A 25,775-nucleotide genomic window follows, 5' to 3' on the forward strand; every position below is an offset into this window, starting at 1 on the left:
GCTTCAAAAGGTGGCTGTCCTTACTGATTTAGATATTTGATGGCAACAGGGACAAACAATTTAGAATAGAGGTTTTTCTTTGCATTTGCCCATTTCTTTTCCCTGAGGGCCGTAGCCATAGTCAAAGTAGCAGTGGTGGAAGAAGTATTCAGATCCTTTACTTAAATAAAAGTACTAATACCACACTGTAAAAATACAAGTAAAAGTCCTGCATTGAAATTGTTACTTCAGTAAAAGTATGTAGGTATCATCAGGAAAATGTACTTAAAGTTGTAGGAGTAAAAGTACTCAATGCAGAAAAATCCTCACATTTTAGAAACTGGAAACGATCAAAAACAGTTCTGTCAATCAACTAAGTGTTTATTTGGCTAATCATTTCAGCTGTACTTGTAGGCCGTTATATTGTTGGGTAGTTTAATTTATAATAAAACATCATGTTTTATAAACTACATGTGTTTTCTGTGCAAAAATCTTAATTTGTAAAGGAACCAATGTAGTGGAGTAAAAAGTACAATATTTCTCCCTGAAATGTAGCAGAGTAGAAGTAGAAAGTGACATGAAAACAAAAGACTCAAGTAATGTACAAGTACCTCAAATTTGAACTTAAGTACAGTACTTAAGTAAATGTACTTAGCTACATTCCACCACTGGAAAGTAGTGATTTAAGGGATGGCTGTGGTCGTCTTAAGAATTTGTCACTTAAAAGGTGCTCTAAGCGTTTTTTAGGCTACAACATTTTTTGTCACATACAGCAAACATCTCCTCACTATCCGCTAGCTGCCTGTCCCCTGAACACACTGTAAAAAAAAAACCGGTCTCTGTAGACAGCCCAGGCTCCACAAACGCCAACAAAAACAAACTGCGCCAACCTGCACCACCAAACATAACAAACAGTGTTCCAGCCAACAACCGACAAGAAGGATTTGGGGGTGGGGGTTGGGGGGTTAGTGCGCGGAAGGGAGGGGGAGGGGACGGGATGAGGAGGGAGAGCGAGATATCCTCCGTTTTGTTTGACAATACTTCGAACGTCAACAAGAAGTGACATCACCCAACATCGCTTAGAGCACCTTTAAGCTTTGGACTGTTTCTTTAAACCAATCACAATCGTCTTGGGCGGCGCTAAGCTCAGCACGGAGCCAAGGTGCTGCTGCAAAATAGCCTCGGGAAGGAACTTGTTTTGGTGGAACATTCAAAAGAAAACTCTGATTGGACAGATAGTCTAGCTAGCTGTCTGGATTCACCCTGCAGAGATCTGAGGAGCAGTTAACCATAGTCCTCAGAAATCCACCGGAGGAAATTCCAACACAAAAAAAAGGACATCGGCTGAAAAGACATCCAGCGGCACCTGAGCAATCCCGAAAATGGAACTTTGTGGATATAGACTATATGTAAGGTAACCTGTGATGAAGGGTGGTTGCTGGTTGGAGCGATGGAAGGGAACTGTCTGTGTGAGTCAAAGCAAACATTAGATGACAGAGTCAGGGAGGCAAGGATTAGACTGGCTGACTGGCCTTTGGCATTTCGCACACTTTAATTAAAACAGATTGGAGATGGAGAGAAAGAGGGGGAAAGAGGATGGCACTGTTACCGTAGAAACCAAGTTTGGGTAGATTAAGATCTTGAGTCATCTTGAAGGGGTTGAGGGCTGTACAGTATTTTCTACATTCCCTTACTGTTTTATACCACTGTAACTCTTTTCCACTGCCTCACACTGAGATATCTGCTTTATTTTACTTTCATTTATTACCTTTTCATTAAAGTGAATGTCTTTGAATAAATATTCTTTTGTTTTTCTCAGTTTCGGGTGTTATGTGAATATGAAATTGTAGAAAATCAAGTTAAATGTTCCACTTAATTATACATCTGGCAAAATCATATGAGCTCAATCACAGTGAATATTATAGGCAGAAATGTGTGTTTGTGTTTGTGTGTGTGTGTGTGTGTGTGTGTGTGTGTGTGTGTGTGTGTGTGTGGGTGAATATGCGTATTTGAGAGAGTCATGCTCAACTACATTACATTCACATCTCTGTGGACCTGTGTGTGTTTGTGTAGACGTCTGATTTCAGACACTGAAGTGATGGTGTGTCCTACTGCAACATGCCAGCTGATACAGACCACAGAGCTGACTCCCCAGCCCCCTGTAGAGCTTTGGAGGGAGACTGGGAGCAGTTCATCACTCACACAGGATGGGGGTGATTACTTGGGTACTGTATTCTGGGTCCTTGGTTCTAAATATAGAAGCGCTGTTGCCCTGGGGAAGGGCCGTGCTGCCGGGAGGATGGGGATGAAGGCATGTGGTCATCATTGATTTATCAGCAGGGGCCAGACAGCTTGGTAACATTTATGCAGACAACTCTGTGCTTTACATTCACACAACTATACACTAACTCAGTGTTGATTAGTAAAACACACTCTCCTGTCAGTCACCGGGTGCTACAGTTAAGTTTTATCCCTGCTGTTTCTTAGGTTATCCATGATCCCTCACCTATCATTTTCAACATGTCCTCATACCTAAACTGCAGAATGGGTTGTTTTCCAATGACTTCCAAAACTACACATATGACTGTTCTATTTAACATTCAAAACGGTCAAAGCTTTATTCACTTTGTTGCCAGCCTCGTGATAACTCCTAAACTAAATGGCTAGCTAGCAGAGTAGTATTATAGTGTGTCTCCTTACCTGTTGCATTAAACGTGAAAAATGTGACCTGGACTTCCCTGTGTGTGTGTGTGTGTGTGTGTGTGTGTGTGTGTGTGTGTGTGTGTGTGTGTGTGTGGTTGACTCACTGCTTGTTCACAGCTCTTGCTTTCCGTGACCAGCCCCCAGGCGACTTCTCTGAACACCCTGTAAGTGCCGCTCTGTTGATAAGGGTGGCTAGCCCACTCTTTGTTGGATGTTCAGTTTGAAAAAAAAAAAAATATATATATATATATATAGGTATTATAGACCTTTCCTGATGAAGTTTGCCATGTCTAAACTAACTATAAAAACATTGAGAAGATGCAGTGCTGCGCTTAGGACCTTATAAGTAAATATATATAATGATACAAATAAATGATGCAAGGCAAGGCAATTTCACTGGGGTCTTGGTTTACAGTGTGAAAGCAAATATATAGGGAAAAACATTTTTGTATTATTTTCTTTTATTCTATTTCATTATTCTAGACTTATGGATGTCTCAGCCAGGCATGCACTCTATTGGTGCTTTCAAGTTCTAGGATACCTTGACCACAGTATTGTTATGGCCACATGGTTGTCATTGTGCTATTGATTGGTTGCAGAATGCAGAAAGGAGGAGTCTCATTTAATATGAGCCCGTAAGAGGCAGATGCCGAGAAGGAAGGAAACACCAAGTAATATTGCAGAATTTAGTGTACACATGGGCAACGGTGAAGAGTTGGGGTGATCTCAGGGGTGAAGGCTAATCTGTCTATAAAATATAATCCACTGCCAACAAGTGAGTGTTTTGACATACTGACAAGTAGGGTGACATTCCGCTCATTGTGCACAGATCCAATTGACACGGACATTTTCTTTTCAATACCTGACAGAACAGCTCCTTCAAACAACCCATGATGGCCACCAACTGCAGAGCAGAAAATGCTCTGGTATACAGTTGAAAGCAGCACTTCACTGTGTTTGAAGGGCCATCGAGAGAATCGTTCCCAGGGATGAGTGAGGTTTCCACTGTTTGTGTAATGTGTTGTGTAAAGTGGAGAGCAGAAGAGGCAGAATGATCCTACTACTACTGCCAGGTAGGTTTCAAACAACGTATGTCATCCAGCATCTTTCTCACAAAAGATACAAGTAAAGTACAAGTACCTTAAACATGTACTCAGTATACTTGAGTATGTGTACCTAGTTACATTCCACCACTAGCATTTGGTGCACAAGTCTATGTCTCCCAAACCTCATTTACTTCAGGAACCCAAAGATCTCACTCATAATGAAAGAGTGTTCAAGTGCTAAATCCGTCTCACAACTTTAGCAACAAACCCCTGTTTAACCTGGTCTAGACAATAATCAGCATGGGCCAGAAAATCTGTTTTGATCTCTCTTCAGTCTTATATTGACATCATTATGCACAAACACACCATTTATGGAGCCATAATTCACTTAACACACATGAGTAGGTAGGTGTCATTTATGAGCAATTATTCCAGCAGTACTTTACAGATTGGGTGAGTGTGTAAACCTTTTCACTGACAGCTGAAATAAAAACTCTGCCTACAGGAGACCATTAACATAAATCTACAGATGTTATTAGAGAAATCTGTTACTGTGCTGTGTCGACTAATTACATCTTCAAAAGCAGTTGCCTAAGGCAGTCTGTCAAGCTTTTTATTTCTGTACAAGCTAAAGTGGTGTGCATGGGGTGGTAGTAAGAAGTAAGGGAGATTCAGTAGGGCCTTTTCAAAGAGTTTGGAGACTCTTTCATGTAGCCTTTCCAAAATGGAAAAAGGAATGGAATAACCACTGTTTATCTAACTTCAGTCGCAACTCTGTTGGCTTGTTTTTAAGCAGTTTCATGTTCACCTCAAGACAGAAAAATTGGCCCCTCTTAAAAGGGAAAGCAGCTGAGCTAGGTCACGTTTACAGAAGTAGTCTGACATTTTGGGAAATACACTTCTTTGCTTTCTTTAAGATAAATATACGGATATATATATATATATATATATATATATATATATATATATCTATGTATATGTAAGCTAACCAGCTGTTGGTTGTACCTTTATTTTAAGTGTGTGGACATGAGTAATACCTTTACTGCAGTAGCACAAAGATGTGGTAGGAGAACCAGAGCTGGGCAGGTGCTTAGTGAGTGGCAAACTTTAGCTCACAGTGAGTGAACGTGCAGTAGTCTACTGTGCACAATAATCGGCCACTATGAAAACTGGTAAAATACAAACTAACGAGCAACAAAACAACAACAAACTGCCCTTACCTTATTACCACCTGCTTCTACAGTGCGCTGTGGGGATACAGACTCCCATTTGGGATGTTTTCTGACCCGCTGTTTAAAAAAATAAATAAAAATGGCAACCTTTTCATTTGAATTTGAGCTAGTTACACCTAAAAAGAATCATATATTAAATTCTCAAAACGTAATTTCCATCAAACTTCAAGTATGAATTTGGTAAGAAATTCAAACCTACAAGCTGCTCTTTATAGATACATTACAAAATATGAAATACAACTGTTTTGATGTAATATTTGGAAAAATAAAAGAAAACATAGAACATAACAGTTTTGAAATTTCAGGGTTATTACTTGGTAGTACGCGAACATGTTAAATGCATATTCCATGTATTTTCAGCGTTAATATGAAAATCAAGAAAAATTAGATTTGTGCAAATTGTGTCACTTTGAATCTAGTCTCGCATTGCCAGACCTTCCTCCACAGCTCTGCAAAGGAAGGTCTGGCTAGTCCACACAGCATTCTGGGATGGGATAGGGAACGTGATCTGGTTTATTGGAATGTATTCAAACCAATCACAATCGTCTTGGGCGGCACGGAGCAACGGAGCCTCTGCAAAATAGCCTCTGGAAGGAACTTGTTTTGGTGGAACGTGTGTACGTTCAAAAGTAGTTTTAGTCGTGCAACACAAACCTCAGATTGGACAGATAGTCTAGCTAGCTGTCTGGATTTACCCTGCAGAGATCTGAGGAGCACTTAACCATAGTCCTCACAAATCCAACGGAGTTTAAAATGCTAACACAAAGAAAGTGGGAAGGTAATCAACATCTGGCCGAAATGAAAGACATCTGGTGGAATTTCCGGCAGCACTGGAGCAATCCCGAAAGTGGAACGTCGCGGATATAGACTACTTTGAATCAAACCCGTGCAACTTGCTCTTCCATTTCAATTTTCTAATGTGGGGCAAAGTTCAAACAATTTCCCTCATTATCACCTCCTCTCACAAATACAACATCTAACCTTCCCTCCCCTCTCCAAAAAAGCCTCTAGCTAGAGCTTATTGTACAAGCCTGTGGACTGCACTTACCACATATTGAGGTCCCTGCTGATCGATGTGCATATGGGCCCTCAGTGCGTGCTAGTGATTATCAAGGCATGCTTCAGTGTTCAACCACCCAGGTAGAATGAGCAGCAGGGCTGGATAGATTATGGATCCAGGCCAAACACGAACATACATTCATTCCCTTCATGTCACCGAATGTGTTCAATACTAAAGACTCATGCCACAAGAGATGTGGGAGGCGCTGCTGTCCATCACTGTTCCATCCTGTTTGATTTTACACAAGACAAGTGCAAGGTTGAAAAAAAGTTACATCAAAAGTTATTATCATTATTTTGTGGCACTTTACATGATTTTTAATCTTGACTAAGAAGTTACACTATTTAGACTCTTGTCCTCTCCAGTGTAGCCTAGTAATTCTGCTTTAATGCATACATTATGCGTTGCTTGAATCGACAGCTTCGACCAGCACATCTACTTTGTTGCCACTCAGCTATTTAAAAATATTTGGCAACGTAGTTATACAGTTCTATCCAGATTTTTAATTAGATTTCTCAAAAATAACTGTATACCGTAAAAAAACATTATGCTAATAATGTCAGACAAAGTTACCAAAATAACATTGGTCAGGTTAGTGTAGTCTGTATCCTTCACGTTCCACTTCTGGGATTGCTCCGGTGCTGCAGGAAATTCCGCCGGATGCATGTGTTTTCTATTTCCTTCCGCTTTCTTTGTGTTGGAATTTTATATTCGGTGGATTTATGAGGAGTATTGTTGACTGCTTTTCAGATCTCTGCATGGTAAAATGAGACAGCTAGCTAGACTATCTGTCCAACCTGAGTTTTCTCTCGCACGACTATTTTGCAGCGGCTCTGTGCGGAGTTTAGCCCCGCCAATGACGATTCTGATTAGTTTAAAGAAATGCCATTAAACCAGAGCACGCTTTCCTCCCATCGCCGAATGCTGTGTGGAGTAGCAAGGCCCTCCTTAACTGCGCTTTGGAAGAGGGTCTGGCAAAGTGAGACTAGGTTAGTGAAATTAGATATATTCCTCTCTGAATACTTCTTACTCTGAAATGTTTCTCTATGTTTGAATATACAGATAAAACTAATTCATTTACAAATGACTGGCAGTTACATTTTATATTCAGTCTTGCCTCCTAAAACCGTTATATTTTGAAGTTATGTTACTTGCTTTTGATACTTCCGTAACGGAACTACCGTAACTACGGCATGTTATATTTGATTGCTTTTGATTGGACGGTGCTACATGTTTCCCAGCAACCGGATATGCGTGACTTGAGTCTTTACTGGTTAAGACATTTCTTAGGTTTTTTTTTTTAAGAGTGCAACCAGGTGCAACCCAATTCATTATAGCGTAACCAAAAGTAACCAGCTCTTGCAAGTTACAGTTAATAATGCTTTAGTTGCCACGACAAACAAATAGTGTAGGCAAACACATCAAAGACGCTAACAATACATCTTTTACAGATGTGTTTTTTATGACATTTTGTGTTGAGAGTCAACAGTTAACAAATGAAGAGTTGTAAATACCTACCTGGTATAAAAATTAAGAAATGATAATAATGTAGCTGAATATATCACTGTTTAGAATAAATACCTTGTCTTTTATTCGAAATGTGTCTGTAGGAAGTTGCAGAATGAAACCACGTCCACAACCTGAGCACTCGTACACACAGGCACAGGGGCGATTCCAGGATTTTTTAATTGCAGTGGCACGGGGGGGACCAATTATCAGTCAGGGGAGGGCCAGGGGATTTTATCAGAATACAGCCTAGAAAATCTGCTTAGAAATATAGGAAATATTGGATATGATAGAACAACACAATGTAATTTTGCTAAATAAAACGCATCACATTCGACTGTTAATTTCAGTTGTTTTTATTTTCAACAAATTGTGTATCTAAATATACACATTTTCTATGGGATCTTAAGGCAAAAATGTGGATAGTCGTCATGGAAACATTAATTAACGGCTGGGAAGATTGTTTTTCACAGAACCATATACAAATAAAGTGCAATACAGTTACAATAAACTTTCCTCAAACTTCAACGAAGAAAACCTTGCTGTATACAGTTTTCAGATAATAGGAAACAGAACAGAAATAAAGTGTAATACACAATGTATTTCTTACAGCAACAAATGCTCTACAGCGAGTTCAATATGTTTCTACTGGCCTCAAAATTTCAACAAATTACACAGTTGCCATACTATGTGTGTTTAAAGTATATATCCATTTACCAAATGGAAAGGTAGTGGTTGACAGAACAGGCAGAAAAGGACAGTACTCTGAGCCAATGGAAATCAAATTTGTCGGATTGACAGCACTCTAGCCCAATGGATTGGGGGGCAAGAGAGGGGGCCAGTCATATTTCCTCTAGACCCGCCCCTGCACAGGCAGACCATTTCCAGCTTGACAAACATAATTCTGCAGAGACCCCGCTGACCTCAATAAGACAGGGAGTGACTGCGTTTGCGTGTGTGTGCTTACTGCATCTGCTTGTTTGCTGCATGTGTTGTCATGTGTGGGACAGGCATTCAGTCATACATTGGATCCCGGTACTGTGGCGAGTGAGAGTGCTTGCTGCCACCTGGGCCTCAGAGAAAGAAAGACGCAGTAAGGCAGTGATGGAGTGAGGTGTACTCGAGGTTGTGTGTGAATGTGCATGTAAATGAATAAATGTGCATAGCTGGTGGGTTATACTGGTTGTTGTTGGATTGACAGCTGCCTGATCCATCTGCTCGGTTGGAATGAAATGCCGCCCAGTTCTACAGACTAGAGGAAACACACCAGCGCCAAAGCATTATTAAAAGGTGCAGTAAGCGATGCTGCGCGAAGATTGTTGATATTTGAACTCAACTGCCAAACAAATACAGTACAACCCCAACCCCCCTTCAGAATCTCCACAGTCCAGATTAATGGATGCGCATTGCCATGACGACCAGTGAAACACTTCTGCTAGTATATCTGCTGACTAAACGAAATATGGCAGAGTCGATCTTAGCTCACGTTAGGTTGTGGATTAGCAAACTGTCGCTAGCTACTGCTGTAAAGCCAAACAGCTGGGAGCAGCAATCACAAACAATAGCAAACAGATGAGGCTAAACTGACCTATGGAAAACAGCAAACAGTGAAACAGCTAAGCTAACGTTATTATTCACTTGTGCATAACGAAGAGAGCCCTCATCACTTTTCATTCATTCATTGAAATCACGGAGGTTTCTGCAGCATTGAAAAGCCTCACTGATGTTAACAAGGCTCTTCCTCCTTTCCCGATCATACTTCTTCAAACTTCTTTTTTAATTTGTTTTCTATAGTCCTTTTCCTCTTTTGCTGTTTCTCTGCAAACTTTTCTTGTTGACAACTCCTGGCTGGGCACTGCCTCCCCCCCTCTCCCCCTGCTCCCATCACTTGCTTGCACCTGCTGCTGATTGGCCGGAATAGAATTTTTTGGCTCTTGCGCCCCTTTGTGTTTGTTTTGCTTTCAGGACAGCCAGGGCTGTGTAGGGACATCAGATTTTTTCAGCGCACACAGAAAATAGAGGGTTAGGTGACCGTGAGGAGATGAATTTGACAAAAAGTGTATTGGATAAACATTCCTTACTGCACCTTCAGTCCAGCCTCTCTGGTCTCTTTTTCTCTTCAATTATTTCTCTTTGATTCTATCTTTAAAGTTGTAAACCTTCCGTACTGTCTGCATATTGACAGTATCTAAATCAGCATCAGCAACAAGAGCCCCTATGTCAAAACCAACACTAAATTCAAATTTCTATAGACAACAGATTATCAAACAGTTGTATGCTCTTCAACCACCTTCCTCGGTGTAGCTTCACTAAAATTAACCAGTCTATGGACACCACGGCGGGGTGCAACAAGCATTATTAAGCTATATACTGTCATGGTTGTGTTATGTTTTATGTTTCCTGTTTTATTTTGTAGTCTGTTTTTCTCCCATGTCATGTCTTGTTTTACTTCCCTGATGTGTTTCACCTGTTCCTGAGCCCTCGTGTCACCTGTCCCTTGTTTCACCTTGTCACCTTGTGTATTTAGTCTCTGTGTTGTCTTTGTCTGTTGTCAGGTTGTCAGTACCCGATCCGTACCGCCTGTAAAATCCGTTCTGCGCATAGTTCAGCGCATGCGCAGAAACTCAACGTGTTTTACGACACTGCCTGGTCAGTTCTACGCTTGCGCAAACACCGGCAAACTTCACAGCTCTATGTACGCATTGGCGTAAGGATGTTTGGACATTTCTGGTTACCAGAAGAAAACATTAGACAGTGACAGTAGACCGTTATGATGGCAGAGATGAAGTTTACAAGGTGTTTGCTGGAGTTGCCTAAAGTATCCGTTAATGATATACGGAGGGTCGTCCGGCCATCCAGTACAACACCATGTAGCAAATTAAATAAAGGCTTCAAAGGCTTTCATCATTTCTTTGCAACTTTGAAGGTAATTTGCTAACGCTAGCTAGCCTGAGCTAGAAGCCTTGCTTTGGTGTTTTAAGTCATGACTCAGTCCTGCTTCAGGTTAATCATGCTTTAAATAAAGTTTAAGCATGTGTATACCTCTCACTTCATGTGTTTGTACTTCTATGAAAGTATCAGGTAAAAACAGGGCTACAAATGAGATCTCTGTGAGAGACCAGCTAACTCCTAGCAAACTATTATGTAGCTCAATGCTGGACATTTCACCCCAAATTCCAGTCACTTTACTGTATTTGTATTTGTTTAGTATTTGGTTTAGAAGCCTTTATTGGTGATTTTTTTCCAGTGCAAAGTCCTGCTACATACGTAGCTACATATATAGCTAGCTATATATGCTCCGCTATGTTGCGTTAGCATGCAGCTACAATAGTTAGCTATGAGTATGCTAACGTTAGATTGTAGTGGAACGAAGCAGCACTTTCTAACGTCAAATAAAACGTTGCAGATAAAGGCTTCAGAACCAAACACTACACAATCGGACATGTTTCAGCAGGAATGTGACCCAAAATTGGGGAGAATTTAACAACATTGCCAGCTAAGATGACATGTTTTCTGCCGTTATCATGTAACTACTATAGTGGTATACAGCAGTGGTGGCTGGAAGAGCTGTCATCCCGTCTTCAAAAGGACACTTATGTATGTTTACACTTCATCGCATTAATAATAGACAGTCTATGGTTATTAGTCAAGACGAAGTATTAAAAGTAAAAACATTAACATAAACAACACAACAACAACGTTGCTACACGGTTTTGAATCAGTGACAAGTCTCGTTTGTTTGTAGCTATGACTATTGTATAATAAAGATTTAATAAAAAAGTAAAGTGCGTGGTACAAATCTCACAGGGACATTGTTAGTTTTCTACTACGTAATTATGCGCATGCGCAGAACGGATCTTACAGGCGGTACGGATCGGGTACTGACACAGGTCATTGTATGGATCTTTTTCACAGCAGACATTTTGACTTGTCATAGTAGGAAAAGCATAGCTGAAATTGATAACCATAACAATGGCTCAATTCCATCAAGTGTCCCAGGAAGCTATTTCAGTGAGTCAGCATGCACAACACCAGGGCCTCTCCTAAGTGGAATGCAGCCATCATTAATGGTTTTGAATACACCTGTGCTTTTCCTACTATGACATGTCAACATGTCTGCCATGAAAAAGGTCTATTGTGTTGTGTTTGTGTTGGTGTGTATTTCTATGCCCTTGACTCGGTGTTCCAGTTTGTTTTGTGTTCCTTGTCTTTTGGATTCCTCAACATTTTTGAAACTATTTTGCCTGCTGTCTTCAGGACTCTTTTTGTTGTACCTTTTGTTTATTAAATCTTTGAACTCGACACTGCTCTGTCGTCTCTGCATTTGGGTGTGCAATTTCTCTGAATCCAGCAGAATAAACCACACAGACTACACACAGATCTATAAATAATATAAACTCCACAGCGGCTGCAGACACAAACATACATATTAAAGCAAAGGAGAGGCTGTACAGTTTTTACACACAGGGTAAGCACATCCGAAATGCTAAGTTGATAGTCAATGCAGGGGTTGACGTTCTCACCTGAAGAGTGAGTTCAATGAGTGTTGTTGTACTCTCCTGTCTGAATGTCACTCTGTCAGTCGTGCGCACCGAAAATTCCTCCTCAATCTGCTGTGTTTAACTTCTCTGCTCTTTCACCCTCAAAGCAAAATATTATCCTGCGGCCACCAGCTTCTCTGCTGCATTTTCTCATTAATCCCCTTTCTTTTGGTCCTTTCCAGGGGCGGATTGACCGGAGGCGCCATACCAATTTTTTAAAATGTGGGCCGGTCAGATTTCTTTTTTTTTAATATACAAATAAATTGTCTTTACAGGCTGACAGCGCATAGGACGGGTTTTTATCGCTTGCACAATTTCACTATGGTTATTATAATAATAATAATAATAATAATAATAATAATAATAATAATAATAATAATAATAAATATTAAGCATTTGGCCAGTCAGCAATGGCCGGCCTGGTCCTGAGATGGGCCGACCGACCCTTCAACGACACGTCACCTTTAAATCGCCATTTGCAGGGTTCAGGCTTTACCGGGCCCTCCTGGTAATCATGATGCTCTGGCCGTCTGACGGCATCAGTATTCAATTGACAGTTTCATTACCGGTTAAAAACGTCTCGTTGTGTTAAATAGTAGTCAAATTCAGTGTTTTGGTACAGTTGGTTTAACAAGTGTAGGCCTATAGGAGTACACATGAAAACCCCGAACAAGCTCTGCGTGGCGTCAGTCAGTTGTGTTGCGTCGTTGCGTTGTGTGTTGAGTCATTGCGATTGCTCCGCCTACCCTCTCTGGTGGACAAAACACTGCTGGGTAATGGGAACTAACTGGGTGATGGAATTCCATTACCGGGCATCATTTGTTGTTTTTCCTGGAAATATCACCACAGACACCCAGTTCGTAATACTGCAAATGCAAGGGCTTTCATCAGTGGGCCATAGACTCAAGCACCATTGTGGTACCTAGTTCCCCAATAGATAGTGACTGAACAGACATTTATTTAAATGGAAATCTTTGAGATTAAAGTAAAATTGCATATTTTCAAAAATACTGAAAAAGTACAAATACACACAAATAAACAACTTTGGTACAGCAATGACAGTAAATTAAATTTTTAACTTCTCGCCCTGGTCCCCCCTAATGCTTTGTTATTTCTAGGCTAGGGAATATACTGTAAATAAATATAGACTTAGATAAGAAGATATGAGAAGTAGTACATTTTAAGATAATGTTTAAGCATTTTGAGCTGGGAGTGGATTATTCAAGTTTAGCATTAAGACCAGAAATGGGGTAAAACTAGCCTGGTTCCAGAGAAGGAAATTGTGCTTTGCTGTAAGAAAGTAAACATATCACTGATCATACTGCCGCCGCAATCGGTGCTAATTCAGACCTCAGTCCAGTAGTAAATTCAGCAGGGGTGCACGATTTGAAGAAAAAAGTCATATTGTGATTGCAATTTATAATACTGCGATTGCGATGTAACGGTATCATGAGTCTACTTGCTTGATTATCAAGGAAAATGTACAAAATGAGTTAGGGAATGTGAAAGTTATTAGAGGTATGGTTCAAAGGGGTAAGTGCTTAATACATTCATGGGTGTAAACATTCATGAAGTGTAAATTAAAGGGCAGATTCAACGTTGATTAAACACAGCAGCATAAATCAGGCATTAGTGAGAGCGAGAACGGCAGACCACGAGTGATGTCAGTCACCGATGAGAGTGTCAGCTGTGTGAGGGAAAAGCGACAGTAAAAAAAGATAGCAAAGACGATGTAAAGTGAGTTAACATTGAACAATAAAACAAGCTTCTAAAGACACAGTGGCTTCATCTGTTAATACTGTCGGTAAAGTGAAGGATGTTACAACGTGTCAAGCACACAGCACACCTTTTTGTTGAATCAAATCGCAACATTTTTGTGGTTATGTAATGGCACAGAGTGACATCGCGATTGCGATTAGATTAATCATGCAGCCCTAAAATTCAGCCAGTTTCTGGTTCAAGCTGTTGCATTCATTTCAGTACAAAACTAGGCCTATATAAGCACTGTTTATAAGGTTAAAAGGTCAGCAGTCACCTATTTGTCTTAAAGTTTGACAAACTCTTATCTACACATTTTATTTTGTGTACGTAACACCTAGAAATAGAAATAATGTATGTCTAACATAACACATTTAGATTTTATATACATGGAGCTGGACTTACTTGAAACCCTCAGTCCTCACAATGTCTGTTTTAGTGTGTACATGTGTCACACAGTGCTGAATGGCTGGGATTTCTTAATGCTCAAACAGGAAATCCATTCTGTCAGTCTCCTCCCTCATTAATTGTCAGGGCACACACACACACACACGCACACGCACACGCACACACACACACACACACACACACACACACACACACACACGGAACATGTTCATAAAACCCTACAAGTCCCCATGCACACTAAAAATCAGAGTCATACAATGCTATTATGTGTCCGTGTACACAAACATGGACACTCAGTACACACACATATAGATTATTGGCTAATCGTGCACATTGAAGCCATTAGATGAAACATTATCTCTTTGATCAGTGATTACAGCAGCCATATACCAGTGCAGCGATGATGCCTTTTGCAAATTCAGAGTGCTTTAGATCAACTGTGGGCAGCTGACCGTTTTCTGTACCATCAGAGGCTAAACTCGACAATTAAACAACAAGACACTGGAAGAGCAAATATATTCACTGCTCTCTAAAACCCACAGCAGATAGTAAAAAGCACCTATGCCTAATTAGCCTGAGTTATGTTCCAACGTTTCAGGAGACAACACCAGATGGTATATTTCTTTTTTTGTCACAGTTAAGGGAGGTGTTGATTGATTCCATACTACATTATCCATCTCATTTCTCCAAATGATTATAAAACCTTAACACTGAGGCTTTTCTACACTGATACACATTCTGACATAAACGTTGGTAGATTCTGATTTTGTAGCATGATTAACAATACTGTGTAATGAACTGGCTTAGGGAATCTGACGAGGAGTCCACCCAAGGTTATTATAAAGCATCATTTATTAAACTAAGGTTAACACAAATGAACAATGGAGTGTGTAAAACAACAATGCAAGAAATGCATGGATGTGTGTTCTGTGAAAGTGTTGAGGGTGTAAAACCAACAGACAATAATGCAGAAACAGAATGAACACATGACCCAGCTTTTATAGACTCAGGGCCGAGGTGAGCTTAATAAAGGAGATGGCCCTCCCTTGCCCTCCTGTCTGCTGACATTGGCCAGGACAACCTTCAAAACAGTGGGAGGAGCAATAGAACATTTATTGTGGGTGTGTGTCTGTGTGTGTGTGGGTGGGTGTGTGTGGCTGTGTGTGTTTCTGTGTGTGCGTGCATGCATGTGTGCGAACATTGGTGGTTCACATGCACAAGTGGAAACATGACAACATGAACTGTGTTTTTGTGTGTGTGTGTGTGTGTGTGTGTGTGTGTGTGTGTGTGTGTGTGTGAGAGTGGGTTAGTTGTAGGAGTGTGTGTATGGAGATGTCTTTCGTCTCCTGGATGAAAAGTATACTTTTTCCCATTCATTTCCTATGGCGGTCATTTTTGACCGTAAACAAAAAAAGTGTGACCAAGTTGAATAAATCATTCAAAATTCAAAAAAAGTAGTCCCAATCAATGATATGTGTTCAAATGTCTTTTGTGAAGGATATCATAAGGTCTTCAAATGCCATATTTATGGTACGGGGAATGTGTAAATCGGTCATTTTTGACTGGAACAGTGTTAGAAGGTTAATGAACTCAAATGAACAATGGAGTGTGTAGATGCAAAACCAAAGGCAATGATGCAGCGTGGATGCCAGTTGTAGGAAGGGAGAGACAGAGCAAACACAAGGGCCAGCCTAAGGGCCCAGGTGAGCTTAATCAAGCCGACAACCCTCCTCTGTCAGCCTACTGCCTGAGGCTGGCCAGAACAGCCTCCAAGACAGTGGGAATGGCCTCATAACTATATGGGTACGATCAACAAGGGCAGCCTGTTCCCCTTACCTGAAGGACTTTAGGTCCATACTTTTTAACTAGATTCATTTGAGGTTCTGCTATGGTAACCCTCAGTGCACAGAAAAACACATGTCTAAATGTTAGAGTGCAATATAAACATAAGTAAATGAAAACTCCCGCTTCCTGTACACGTGTGCTCATCAACATCAGGACTGGTTCTCTGTTCTGATCAGATGAATTGTTTGTCCTTAACATGTTCACATTTATAATAATACTTAAACAAAATGCTCTGCTTTAAACAGCATGGAAAAAGTCCACATTGTATGACAGGGTGACATTTTAACTTAAAGTAAGCCTAAAAAAAAAAGGTTAGAGCCATCCCTGGTGACAGTAGGGAACTGCTTTCAGCTTCAATTAGCGAGCCTGTGTCTGTCTGTAATTACTGTAGCTGTTAGGTGCAAAAAGCCTTCTATCTGTGGCCTAATGTCGCATGTTGCAGCAGAGGTTTTGTTGCCTTTGCATGAAACAAATGAATTGGGAAACGTAACACTTAGTAATGATTTACTGAAATTTGGCACACAATATCAACTTTCCAAAATCCTGACTGAGGAAACACACAACTGAAAGTATGATACACCTTTTTTTTATATTACCTCTTCTAGGACAGCCAGGGCCATTTCTTCCATAAACTTCAATAAATATTTTGAATCTTCTTCCATTAGTAATGGCTTTGGCTGTTGCTTTGGTGGACATGCGTTTGAAGATAAACTGTCCCATTTTCTGTTTCCGTCTTCATCTTAGTCCCCCTGCTGTTACTGTTACTCCGAGTCTCAGCGTAGGCTCTGATGGGAAATAACCTGACAAAAAAAGACAATATTACTGCATCTGTGGGTCAGTCTGGTCACATCCTCACCCCTTGCTTCTGCCATAGTGGATCTCGACATACCATTCATCATGAAAGCTTAACTGATCTGTCATCTTTCAGCTGATTCTATTTCCAATCAATGTACCAAAAGGAAAAACATGAGGCAAATGGAAAAAAAAAAACTCCACAGGTAATGCATCCCAGATAAAGTAAAATGCCTGTCGGATGTGTAAATGTATATCATGATGAAAAAGGTCTGGTGCATGTATGTGACATCACATTTCTAAATCATTAAAACTTTTAAAGATTCAAAAGTTTCCCAACACAGCAACAACTGATATATATATATATATATATATATATATATATATATATATATATATATATATATATATATATATATATATAGCTGTGCAATGTCTTAAACATGGTAATTAGGAGAGTGGCAGCTGACTATATTCTATTCATATTTTGTTCATCTTCCAAAGACACTGAAGCAAAACATCTTTTGCACCTAGTTTCGTCAGGCTCATTTGTGTGTCACACCAATGCTTAATATACAAAATATAATTGAAGAAATTACAGTTGTCACACTGTGCATGCGGCTCGCTGCTCCTTTCTTTGAATATTTTCCTTCTGCTGGCAACACCTCTGGGGTTCAGCTATACTCAGGGTAAACACATTCATTAGAGGACATATTCTTTTTAATTCCGCTATGCATAATTGAGGCACAGTATGGAATGTCAAGCAATCATCCTAACAGGATTTGTTTCCATGACAGCTTCTTTAATAATTACAACCGATGCCATTAATGTCATAGTACCCTCATCGTCATGCAGCCCATTTTTAGTTTAAAGGAATAGTTTAACATTTTGCACCTATTTGCATTTGAAAGTTAGGTAATAATAACGCTCATGTCTGTGTGTATTAACTATAAAGGTCCGAAGTTTAGCTTAATTTTCCAAAACATTTAAATGAATAATGAAAAATTCCACTAATCATCAATCAGTTTGTATGTTTGTTTTATGTTAATGCTTGTTATTCTTGTTGATAAATTGAATTCACTTTCAGAAAATATTAAAATGGATATCTGAAACCTTGAATGTGAGCTTTGGCCATCTTATCTAGTCCATTTCAAATTGTAGAGCTGATCCAGTGGAGTTGGTTGAAGCAGACTTGGCTAAGCTCTGCTCATATGTTGCCTTAAGGAAAAATCAATCCATCTGATGAAGCCCTGTGAAGTCAAATGTCTCTGCCATCCGTCCCTTTGCTATCTCCCCCTCCAACCGTCTCTTCCTCCATCCCTTCAGCCCCTCTTGTTGCCCACACTTCTGTTCTCTCTATCTCTGAAGATCTGTAAGTGCTTAGCAACATGCCTGACCACGTTGTCAGCTGAGTGCACACACTTCATGTGACACTTCTGCCCTGTGTTGTATGTTTAAATTGCCTCCAGTGTGTGCAGGCAGGTTTGCAAATGCCTTAACACTTTGTGTACATGTGCTTGTTGTGTATGCATTTAAATATGAAAGTCTATGAAATGCACACATACTATAAATGTTTTTTTTTTATTTGTACTTTCTACTTCCTCTTTGCCTTCTCATCCTAATTCCGTTGCTATTTCCTGGCTCTCGCACCCTTTCTTTTTCTCTTACTTCCCTGCCTTTATCTTCTTTCTTCTTCTTTTCCCTCCATGTATACATTATATTCTTCCATCTTTTCCCTTTTTTTTCTCTCTCTCTCTTTCCACCTTTCAACATCTTGGATGAGGTAGCCATGGAAACACAGTCGGAGTGTGCACACACACACACACACACACACACACACACACACACACACACACACACACACTAAACCGTTTGTGTTTCTATCTCTCCTTTTTCTCTCTCTAGGGATAGTCTTAATCTGTTGCTATGGATACAAACATTATGGGATGAATCCTTCTCCAAGAAACTTTGAAGCACTTAAAAGACATAAGCATGAAAGAGAGAATGTTTTAAGGAGATTGTCCTGGTGGTCAACTTTTAATACCCGTTTACTGATCAGGATCAGTTTACTTCAGATTCAGGTTTATTTTAAAATGTAGCTTTTTCTTTCCATCTTTCTTTCTTTATTTCATAGATGGTGTCTAGATGGTGTCCCAAGATTTGCGAAAGTCTGGCGAGATGGTAAAGGTTAGGCATGGACCCCGAATGGTTAAGGTTCGGATAGGTCGTCGGGCAACGAGTCTCCCGAAAGTTTTCGCAAGTTTTCGCAAATCTAGGGTTATCATCTAGACGCGACACATTGCGTGCAATGGCGGACGTGGCCAAAATAGTGCTGATCCTTAACTTGCTAACAGAACTTTACATGTTACAGAAATGTACAGAAACATAATGCTGCACTGACCAAAGTTATTTTTAAAATAACTAATCTAATCTAATATAAGTACATTTTCCAAAGTTGCCGTTAAAAGCCGAGGGCATGGCAGCGGCAATCATATCAAAAGCAATTGCGGCCTGACTGCTGAATGTGAAAAGGTCAATACACATTTCCAGCCAGAGGTAACTGTCACGTAAAGAATTATATTTGGAGATAGGTGTTTGGGACCCAGTGGTTTACAATGATTTTTTAAAATGGCACAGAAAGTGCCTTTTTTTGTCTGAAAGTATTGGACAAATGACATGTTTGGCCTTAGATGAAAAGTCAGAGGTCACCAAAGTGATTACAATTAATCTTGAAGGGGATGTGAGCGTTTGTACCAAATTGAATGGGAATCCATTTAGTAGTTGCCGGGAGATCATTCAAAAAAACTTCAAGCTCATGGTGGCGCTAGAGGAAAAGTCAGGGGAACATCAAAAGTCATTATATTCATTCCCTGGTCTCAAATGTTATGGCAATGCATTCAAATGTTCAGATATTTCAGTCTGGACCAAAGTGTTGGATCGACAGACCGACATTACTATCTCTAGAGCCACTCTGCTAGCTATGGCTAAAAATATACAAAAAAAATGCTGGAAAACATGAATATCAGAAGCCTTTTGTTCATAACAGCAGCTGTTATTTGTTTCTTGATATGAGGTACAATGGCAACTGTGTTCTCACTTGTGGTGGGTGCTGTTATTTTGCTGACAGGCTCCAACACAAGAGATTACCACACAAACAAAGACAGATACACATACTAGTATTTTTGATGATTTCTATATTATATTTGTTACATTCCTGGTGCCACCTGATTCTCATCCAGGCAATCACAGAATTAATCACTATTCAGGTACTGGGGTCAAAGACACACACACACACACACACACACACACACACACACACACACACACACACACACACACACACACAAGCAGCAGACTATTGATTTTACCAAGGATACTGCACATTTCATATCTGATGGAGAGTTTGAACAAATTAGCTTAACATGCACAAGCCAGGTTATTAACTCTTAACTTCCTTTTCATTTTTATAAAGTGTTACCTTCTAAAAGGTGCTATCAGCTCAATGCCTGATTAAAAACGTTACTTTGAGAAATGTGACTATTTAAGAACTCAAAAAGCTACAGTGCTTGAATGCATAGCAGACAAAAAAAAAAGTGTGTTGGAACAGATCGAAAACATTTTGTGGACTGGTCTCCCACTGCAGGTTCCCGTCAGCCTCTCTGCCAAGACAGTGAGTCACCCATCATTTCCCTCCACGGGTGCCACTCTGCTTTGTAACTGAGCAGAAGGAAAACAACAACTCTTCATTTCTGTGTCTTTGGGGCAAGTGCTGCTTCCCTCTCCATCTGTCTTTCTTTTTTTAGTCTGATCTTTTCTTTTTCTCTCACTGTCTTCCTTTATTGTGTTGTTATCCATCCATAATAAAGGATAACTGCAACCCAAGCTCAACCCCCACTCAGACTCTTCTCTGTAGGTCACATCTGGCAGTAAGATAGCTTATATTTGAGCTTATGGTCTATTACGTGATGTCCCACATTCGGTCATCGATTGGAGTCAGTGGAACGTGTCCCCCAATCTGTAAAATAACTCCCCTCTTCATTATCTTTTTATTTCCTATTCCTTGCGCTTGCATGATGGTCCTCCCATCACAATCGTATGATCTCTGCTTGGAAGACAAGCCAAGTTATAATGCATGAAATGAAAATATATCCCTTAATGCACCATTTCTTTTTATCTCTTCACTGGAGCACCTTTGATCTTTTAGCATTTATCTACTAACGTGGGAATCTGTAAAAGGCGGAATGCTGGGTTGTTATGGTCATTTCTGTCCCCAGACACCATCTCAATTGGCCATAGTAAAGCACAGAGACATTCTCTTTAACTATTCTCCATTCACACTGATGGTTATTGTCTGTTTATAGATGGCAGCCTGCACATGTGTATCTTATCTTTCTGCCCCTGCTCCATATACTGTGTGTTGCCAGCAAAACCAACCCACTGTTTTGGAGCTTATAAAATCCATATGAATGTCAATCGCTCAGCGTTTACCAGCATGGCCCGTGGCTACGGTGGTGTTACAGTAGTAGTATGACTCCAGGTGGACCAGCAATGGATGTTGGCGCTTTCTGGTTTTTATTACCCAGAATGCTGGGAAGGTCCTATTCAGCTGGGAATGATTGGGGATATTAACACATTTATCATCGTGAACAGGGTGGGTAGTAATACAATTCTTCTCATGTGACGAGAAAAATGGAGTAAACAGGGAAGAAATAAGGAAGGACAGGTGACAAAAAAATGAAATAAAAAGAACTTAGGAAGGCAGGAAAGAACGAAAGATGTAAAGATACAATGCAATCATTTAAGACAACTTTAATATCAATATCAAGTGATGATTTCCCAACATTTTTCATCCTAAACAAAAATGTGGGCAATGAAGACCAGATGCTGCTGCTGGTCATTTATCATTCCAGTGCTGCCACTCCATGGTAGAGTGAAGGAGTGCACATCAGCAATGCAGAAATTACAGTATGTGTGCATCTTGTTTTGTCAGAGAGGTAATTCAATCTGCAGCTATTTTCATTAATGAGTAAAGCAAGCACTATAATTGACATCTTTATTAGTGTTCATTTACATTTTATTATTGTATGCAATTTTTGTTTCATAAGTGTCAATGATGTCGTCATGAACCTGTTGTTAAAATGTTTAAACATTGCTTCATCTGCAATAATCTATTTCCTAAATGTCCTGCTCCTGGATCCTGCTGAAACTGTATCCTCCGATAACCCAGCCATCATTTGAGGGCAAACGTCCGCCAAAAGACACATCTGTTCAATTATGTGTTTTGACTGTGAAATTAATGTGGATTGCTTGTCATGTTTCCGAGCTTCAAGGTCCTCAGACGGCTGATGAGGTGTAACGAAGCATCACGGAATATACACTAGAGGGAAGATTTCCGAGGACTTGCCAGCAGTGACAGAGTGATGTGAAGTTGATATTTTCAAAAGGCCACTGTGGCCTTTTTGTTAATGATTGACAAATTCATGTGCATCAATCAAAAAAGGTTTTGATTGCCAGTTGGCTATTGATTACCAGATAGTTAAATTGGTTTAAACTTAACAACATCGGTCAATGCCACCTTAGCAGTGTGACTTTGTACTACAGTTGATGTCCAGTAGAGGGCAATAAAATCAAGACAGCTGCTTGTTAAACACTTATTGGTGATACATTAGTTGGTGAGAAACCACATCACCCTTCAGAGAGGCTGTAATGCCCTCATATTAGCTACCAGGATGGCTTACTAAATAGAAAGCCTTTTAGGCTGTAATATGCATTATATACGCTGGGAAGTTAAATTGTTGGATGAATCAAACGTGGACATAAACGTTTGCTTTTCTTCTTTTAACCTCTAACAAAGGAAATTTGGAGTCTTAACATCTGGCCTGAGTGTTCAAAGCCATGTTGTTGTACACATCAATCAGCCATTTTGGGACATTTTTAGACCATAACTGCAAGTATTCACTCAACTTGAATCAGTCTATCCTGGGCTTAGTCATCCTCAGATTTACTTAGGCTCAGATCGACTTTAAGACCATTAACATTAGCATGCTAGCATAGTAAAAATGTAGCATGCTAACGGTACTGTACAGCTGTAACTAAAGGAAATTCAGTTTAGTTAGTTTTAGAGGTGTCGTGAACTGAAGTGTTGGAGTTTTGTTCAATTTTGAAATGTGACTGGCGCTTCATTACAGGGGACTCCATATTCCAAGTTGTCGAGATTTTTCTCTCTGGAACAAAGTGGAGCACTGCTAGCAAGGCTATACAAGTTACTGTGACCTGTTAGTGGTGCCACATGAAATGAAACATGAAACTTAATTCCAAGTTGTTGAGATATTTTGCCTGGACCAAGATTACGCTGCTGGCATAGCTATATATAGTGTCTTCATTGAAACTAAAGACACCCACTGAAAGATATGGCTGTCTATATTTTGGACTAGCAGAATAATAAAATATACTTTTTTTTCTCGATAATACGAAATACATTTAACATGCTAAGAGGAGAAACGTATGCATGCTAATGGTATTGTGTGCAGCTGAAGTGCAGGAATTGGAATTCAGTCTACAGCTTTAGAGGTGTTCTGTAATTAACTGAAACGTTTTAAACCTGTGAAGCATAAAAACTCAGGGGATCACCACCAAATTCATTAGGTTTCATTCTCTGCAGACTATAAATGTCTGGACTGAATTGTACGGCAATCCATCCAACAGTCAAGATATTTTACTCTCGCTAGTGTGGCTAAAATAATTGTCTTCATTGAAACTAAGGCACCAACTGAAACGTCCCTGTGAAGTCAAACTGTAAAATGATTGACACTTTAAATTATGATTCTTATGCTACAGTATATCGCTATCATTTTTAACCTTATAATATCTCTACATTGTGCTTATGACTCATTTATTGCCATCGTACATTGCAGTCTTTGTGCTTTACTCAAGTGAAGCCATTAATCCGGTATCCTCCAGCACTCAATGAAGAGGTGTCCTCTTTATGAAGACAAGTAGTAGTGAGAGAAATAGCAGGTCACCGTGGCAATCAAGCACCTTTGAATTTCCCATATGAAGCAAGATCTAACCACTATCCAGACCTGATCTAACTTATAACATGATGGCATTAAGCTGAGACAGTTTACATTGTGATTGAACAAACTTACAATACAATTGCCATGGAAATGATGCATTTCCACATACAATTCCGTAGAAGTTCACTTTTCCAAGCTCTCTGAAACCTCTCAGCTTCACTTTGCTCTTCTTAATGATGTTTCTCCATCCCATCCTTCTTATCTTGTTCTGTTTCTGGCTGAATGACTGTGCCTTTGGCATTTTAAGTCCTGCTTTCTACTTCCCAACACTGCTGTTCTGTTTGAGATTATGTTTCTGTGCAATGCCGTAGGGCACATGGGCAGCAACGGTGCCCATCTCAGCCGCTCCCTCCACGTGAAACATCTGATCATCAAAGTAGATGTGAGGCCTGATCTTCTCCAGCATGGGGCCCTTCGGTGCCCCTGCAAGGAACAAGGCCTCATCGATCTCCAGGCCCCAGGCTCTGAGTGTCTTCAGTGCCCGGATACCAGAGCTGGCTGCACTACGCGCTGTCACCAAGAATGTTCGGATGGGACAGTCCAGGCGATGGCCTTTAGCGTAAAACTTTTTCTGGAGCTTCCCCAGTGCTTCCAGGAAGCCCTTCAGAGGTCCCTGCCACAGATAAAGAGATTGTGATAAAATAGAGCTGGTGACATTGTGTGTTCCCATGTGTTTTAGTGTCCTGTTTTGTGTATTTAATGCCTTGCATCATTACTTGCTTTGTCATGCCACATCTATATGTACATGTAGCACAAGGAGACTTTTATTGAATTAGCACCAATTTAGCACCATTTGTTTTTAAGCCTGCACCGCTCAAAGCTAATATCAATTGCTAACTGTTTAACAGAATGGTGCACCAACTGTCTTAATCGCTGCCTTTTGAAACCATTTATCATATAATTTGCATAATGTATTCATAGAATCATCAGTTAATGAAATGGATTTAATATTGAGAACATCTGCATATCATTTACAGGTGATTAGGTATGCACGTAAATGGAAAAAATGGCAGATGATTGTTTCCCATTCTGGGATAGAGTGTAATGCAATCTGTACTGAACATTATATAATATATCCATGGCGGCAACACGTATCTTCTGACCATCTTCTGGTCCAAACAGACCTCCAGTGAAAACTACTTACATGATCCAATAGCGTGTCCTCGTTGTCCCTCTCATGTTGGAAGAACTTGTCCAGCCCATGTGCCTTGAAGATGCGTTCAGATTCATCAGAGAAGAGAACAGCATCACCATCAAATGCCACCCTCAGCTGGGACTCTGATACCTCTGTCAGATTCTCTGTCATGAACATGGTGGCTGCTGCGATGCCTAAACACAAACACAGACGTCAATAAGAATAGGTTCAACAATAGATTTGTTGAAAGCAATGGTCGTTTACAGTTTACACTTGCCTTTGTTTCACTTCACTGCAAGTTACTTCACTTCACTGCACTACTTCACTGCGCATCACTTCTTCCCTTCACTTTACTTTGGTTTTTCACTTAAAACTGCCCTACACTTCACTGCACTTGACTTCACTTCTTCACTTCACTGTGCTTCACTTCTTCACTGCACTTTTCTTTTCTTTACTGCACCTCACTACAATGCACTTCACTTCTTTTTTAACTTCACTACGCATCCCATCTTCACTTCAGTGCGCGTCACTGTACCTCACTGTACTTTACTGTGCTTCATCTACTTCACAGCACTTCACTTCTTCACTTCACTACACTTTACGTTTTCATCTCACTGCAGTTCACTTTTTTACTTCACTGCACTTAACTTCTAATTTCTTTTCCTCTTTACTATACTTTACTTGACTTAAATCA

The 25,775-nt window shown here is 40.1% G+C and overlaps 1 protein-coding gene across 1 annotated transcript in view; it reads right to left on the reverse strand.

Annotated features, from left to right (window-relative positions):
* Window positions 1–24,202: 24,202 nt before the first annotated feature.
* nt5c1aa (5'-nucleotidase, cytosolic IAa) overlaps window positions 24,203–25,775 on the reverse strand; it is a 29,836-nt gene continuing 28,263 nt past the window's right edge. The window contains exons 6-7 of the mRNA XM_078268114.1: window positions 25,091–25,275; window positions 24,203–24,559 (exon numbers count right to left, since the gene is read on the reverse strand). Coding sequence (XP_078124240.1) covers window positions 24,203–24,559; window positions 25,091–25,275 — 542 coding nt within the window. The remainder of the gene's footprint in view (window positions 24,560–25,090; window positions 25,276–25,775) is intronic.

This window comes from Sander vitreus, chromosome 14 (genome assembly GCF_031162955.1).
Source record: "Sander vitreus isolate 19-12246 chromosome 14, sanVit1, whole genome shotgun sequence".
NCBI lineage: Eukaryota > Metazoa > Chordata > Actinopteri > Perciformes > Percidae > Sander > Sander vitreus.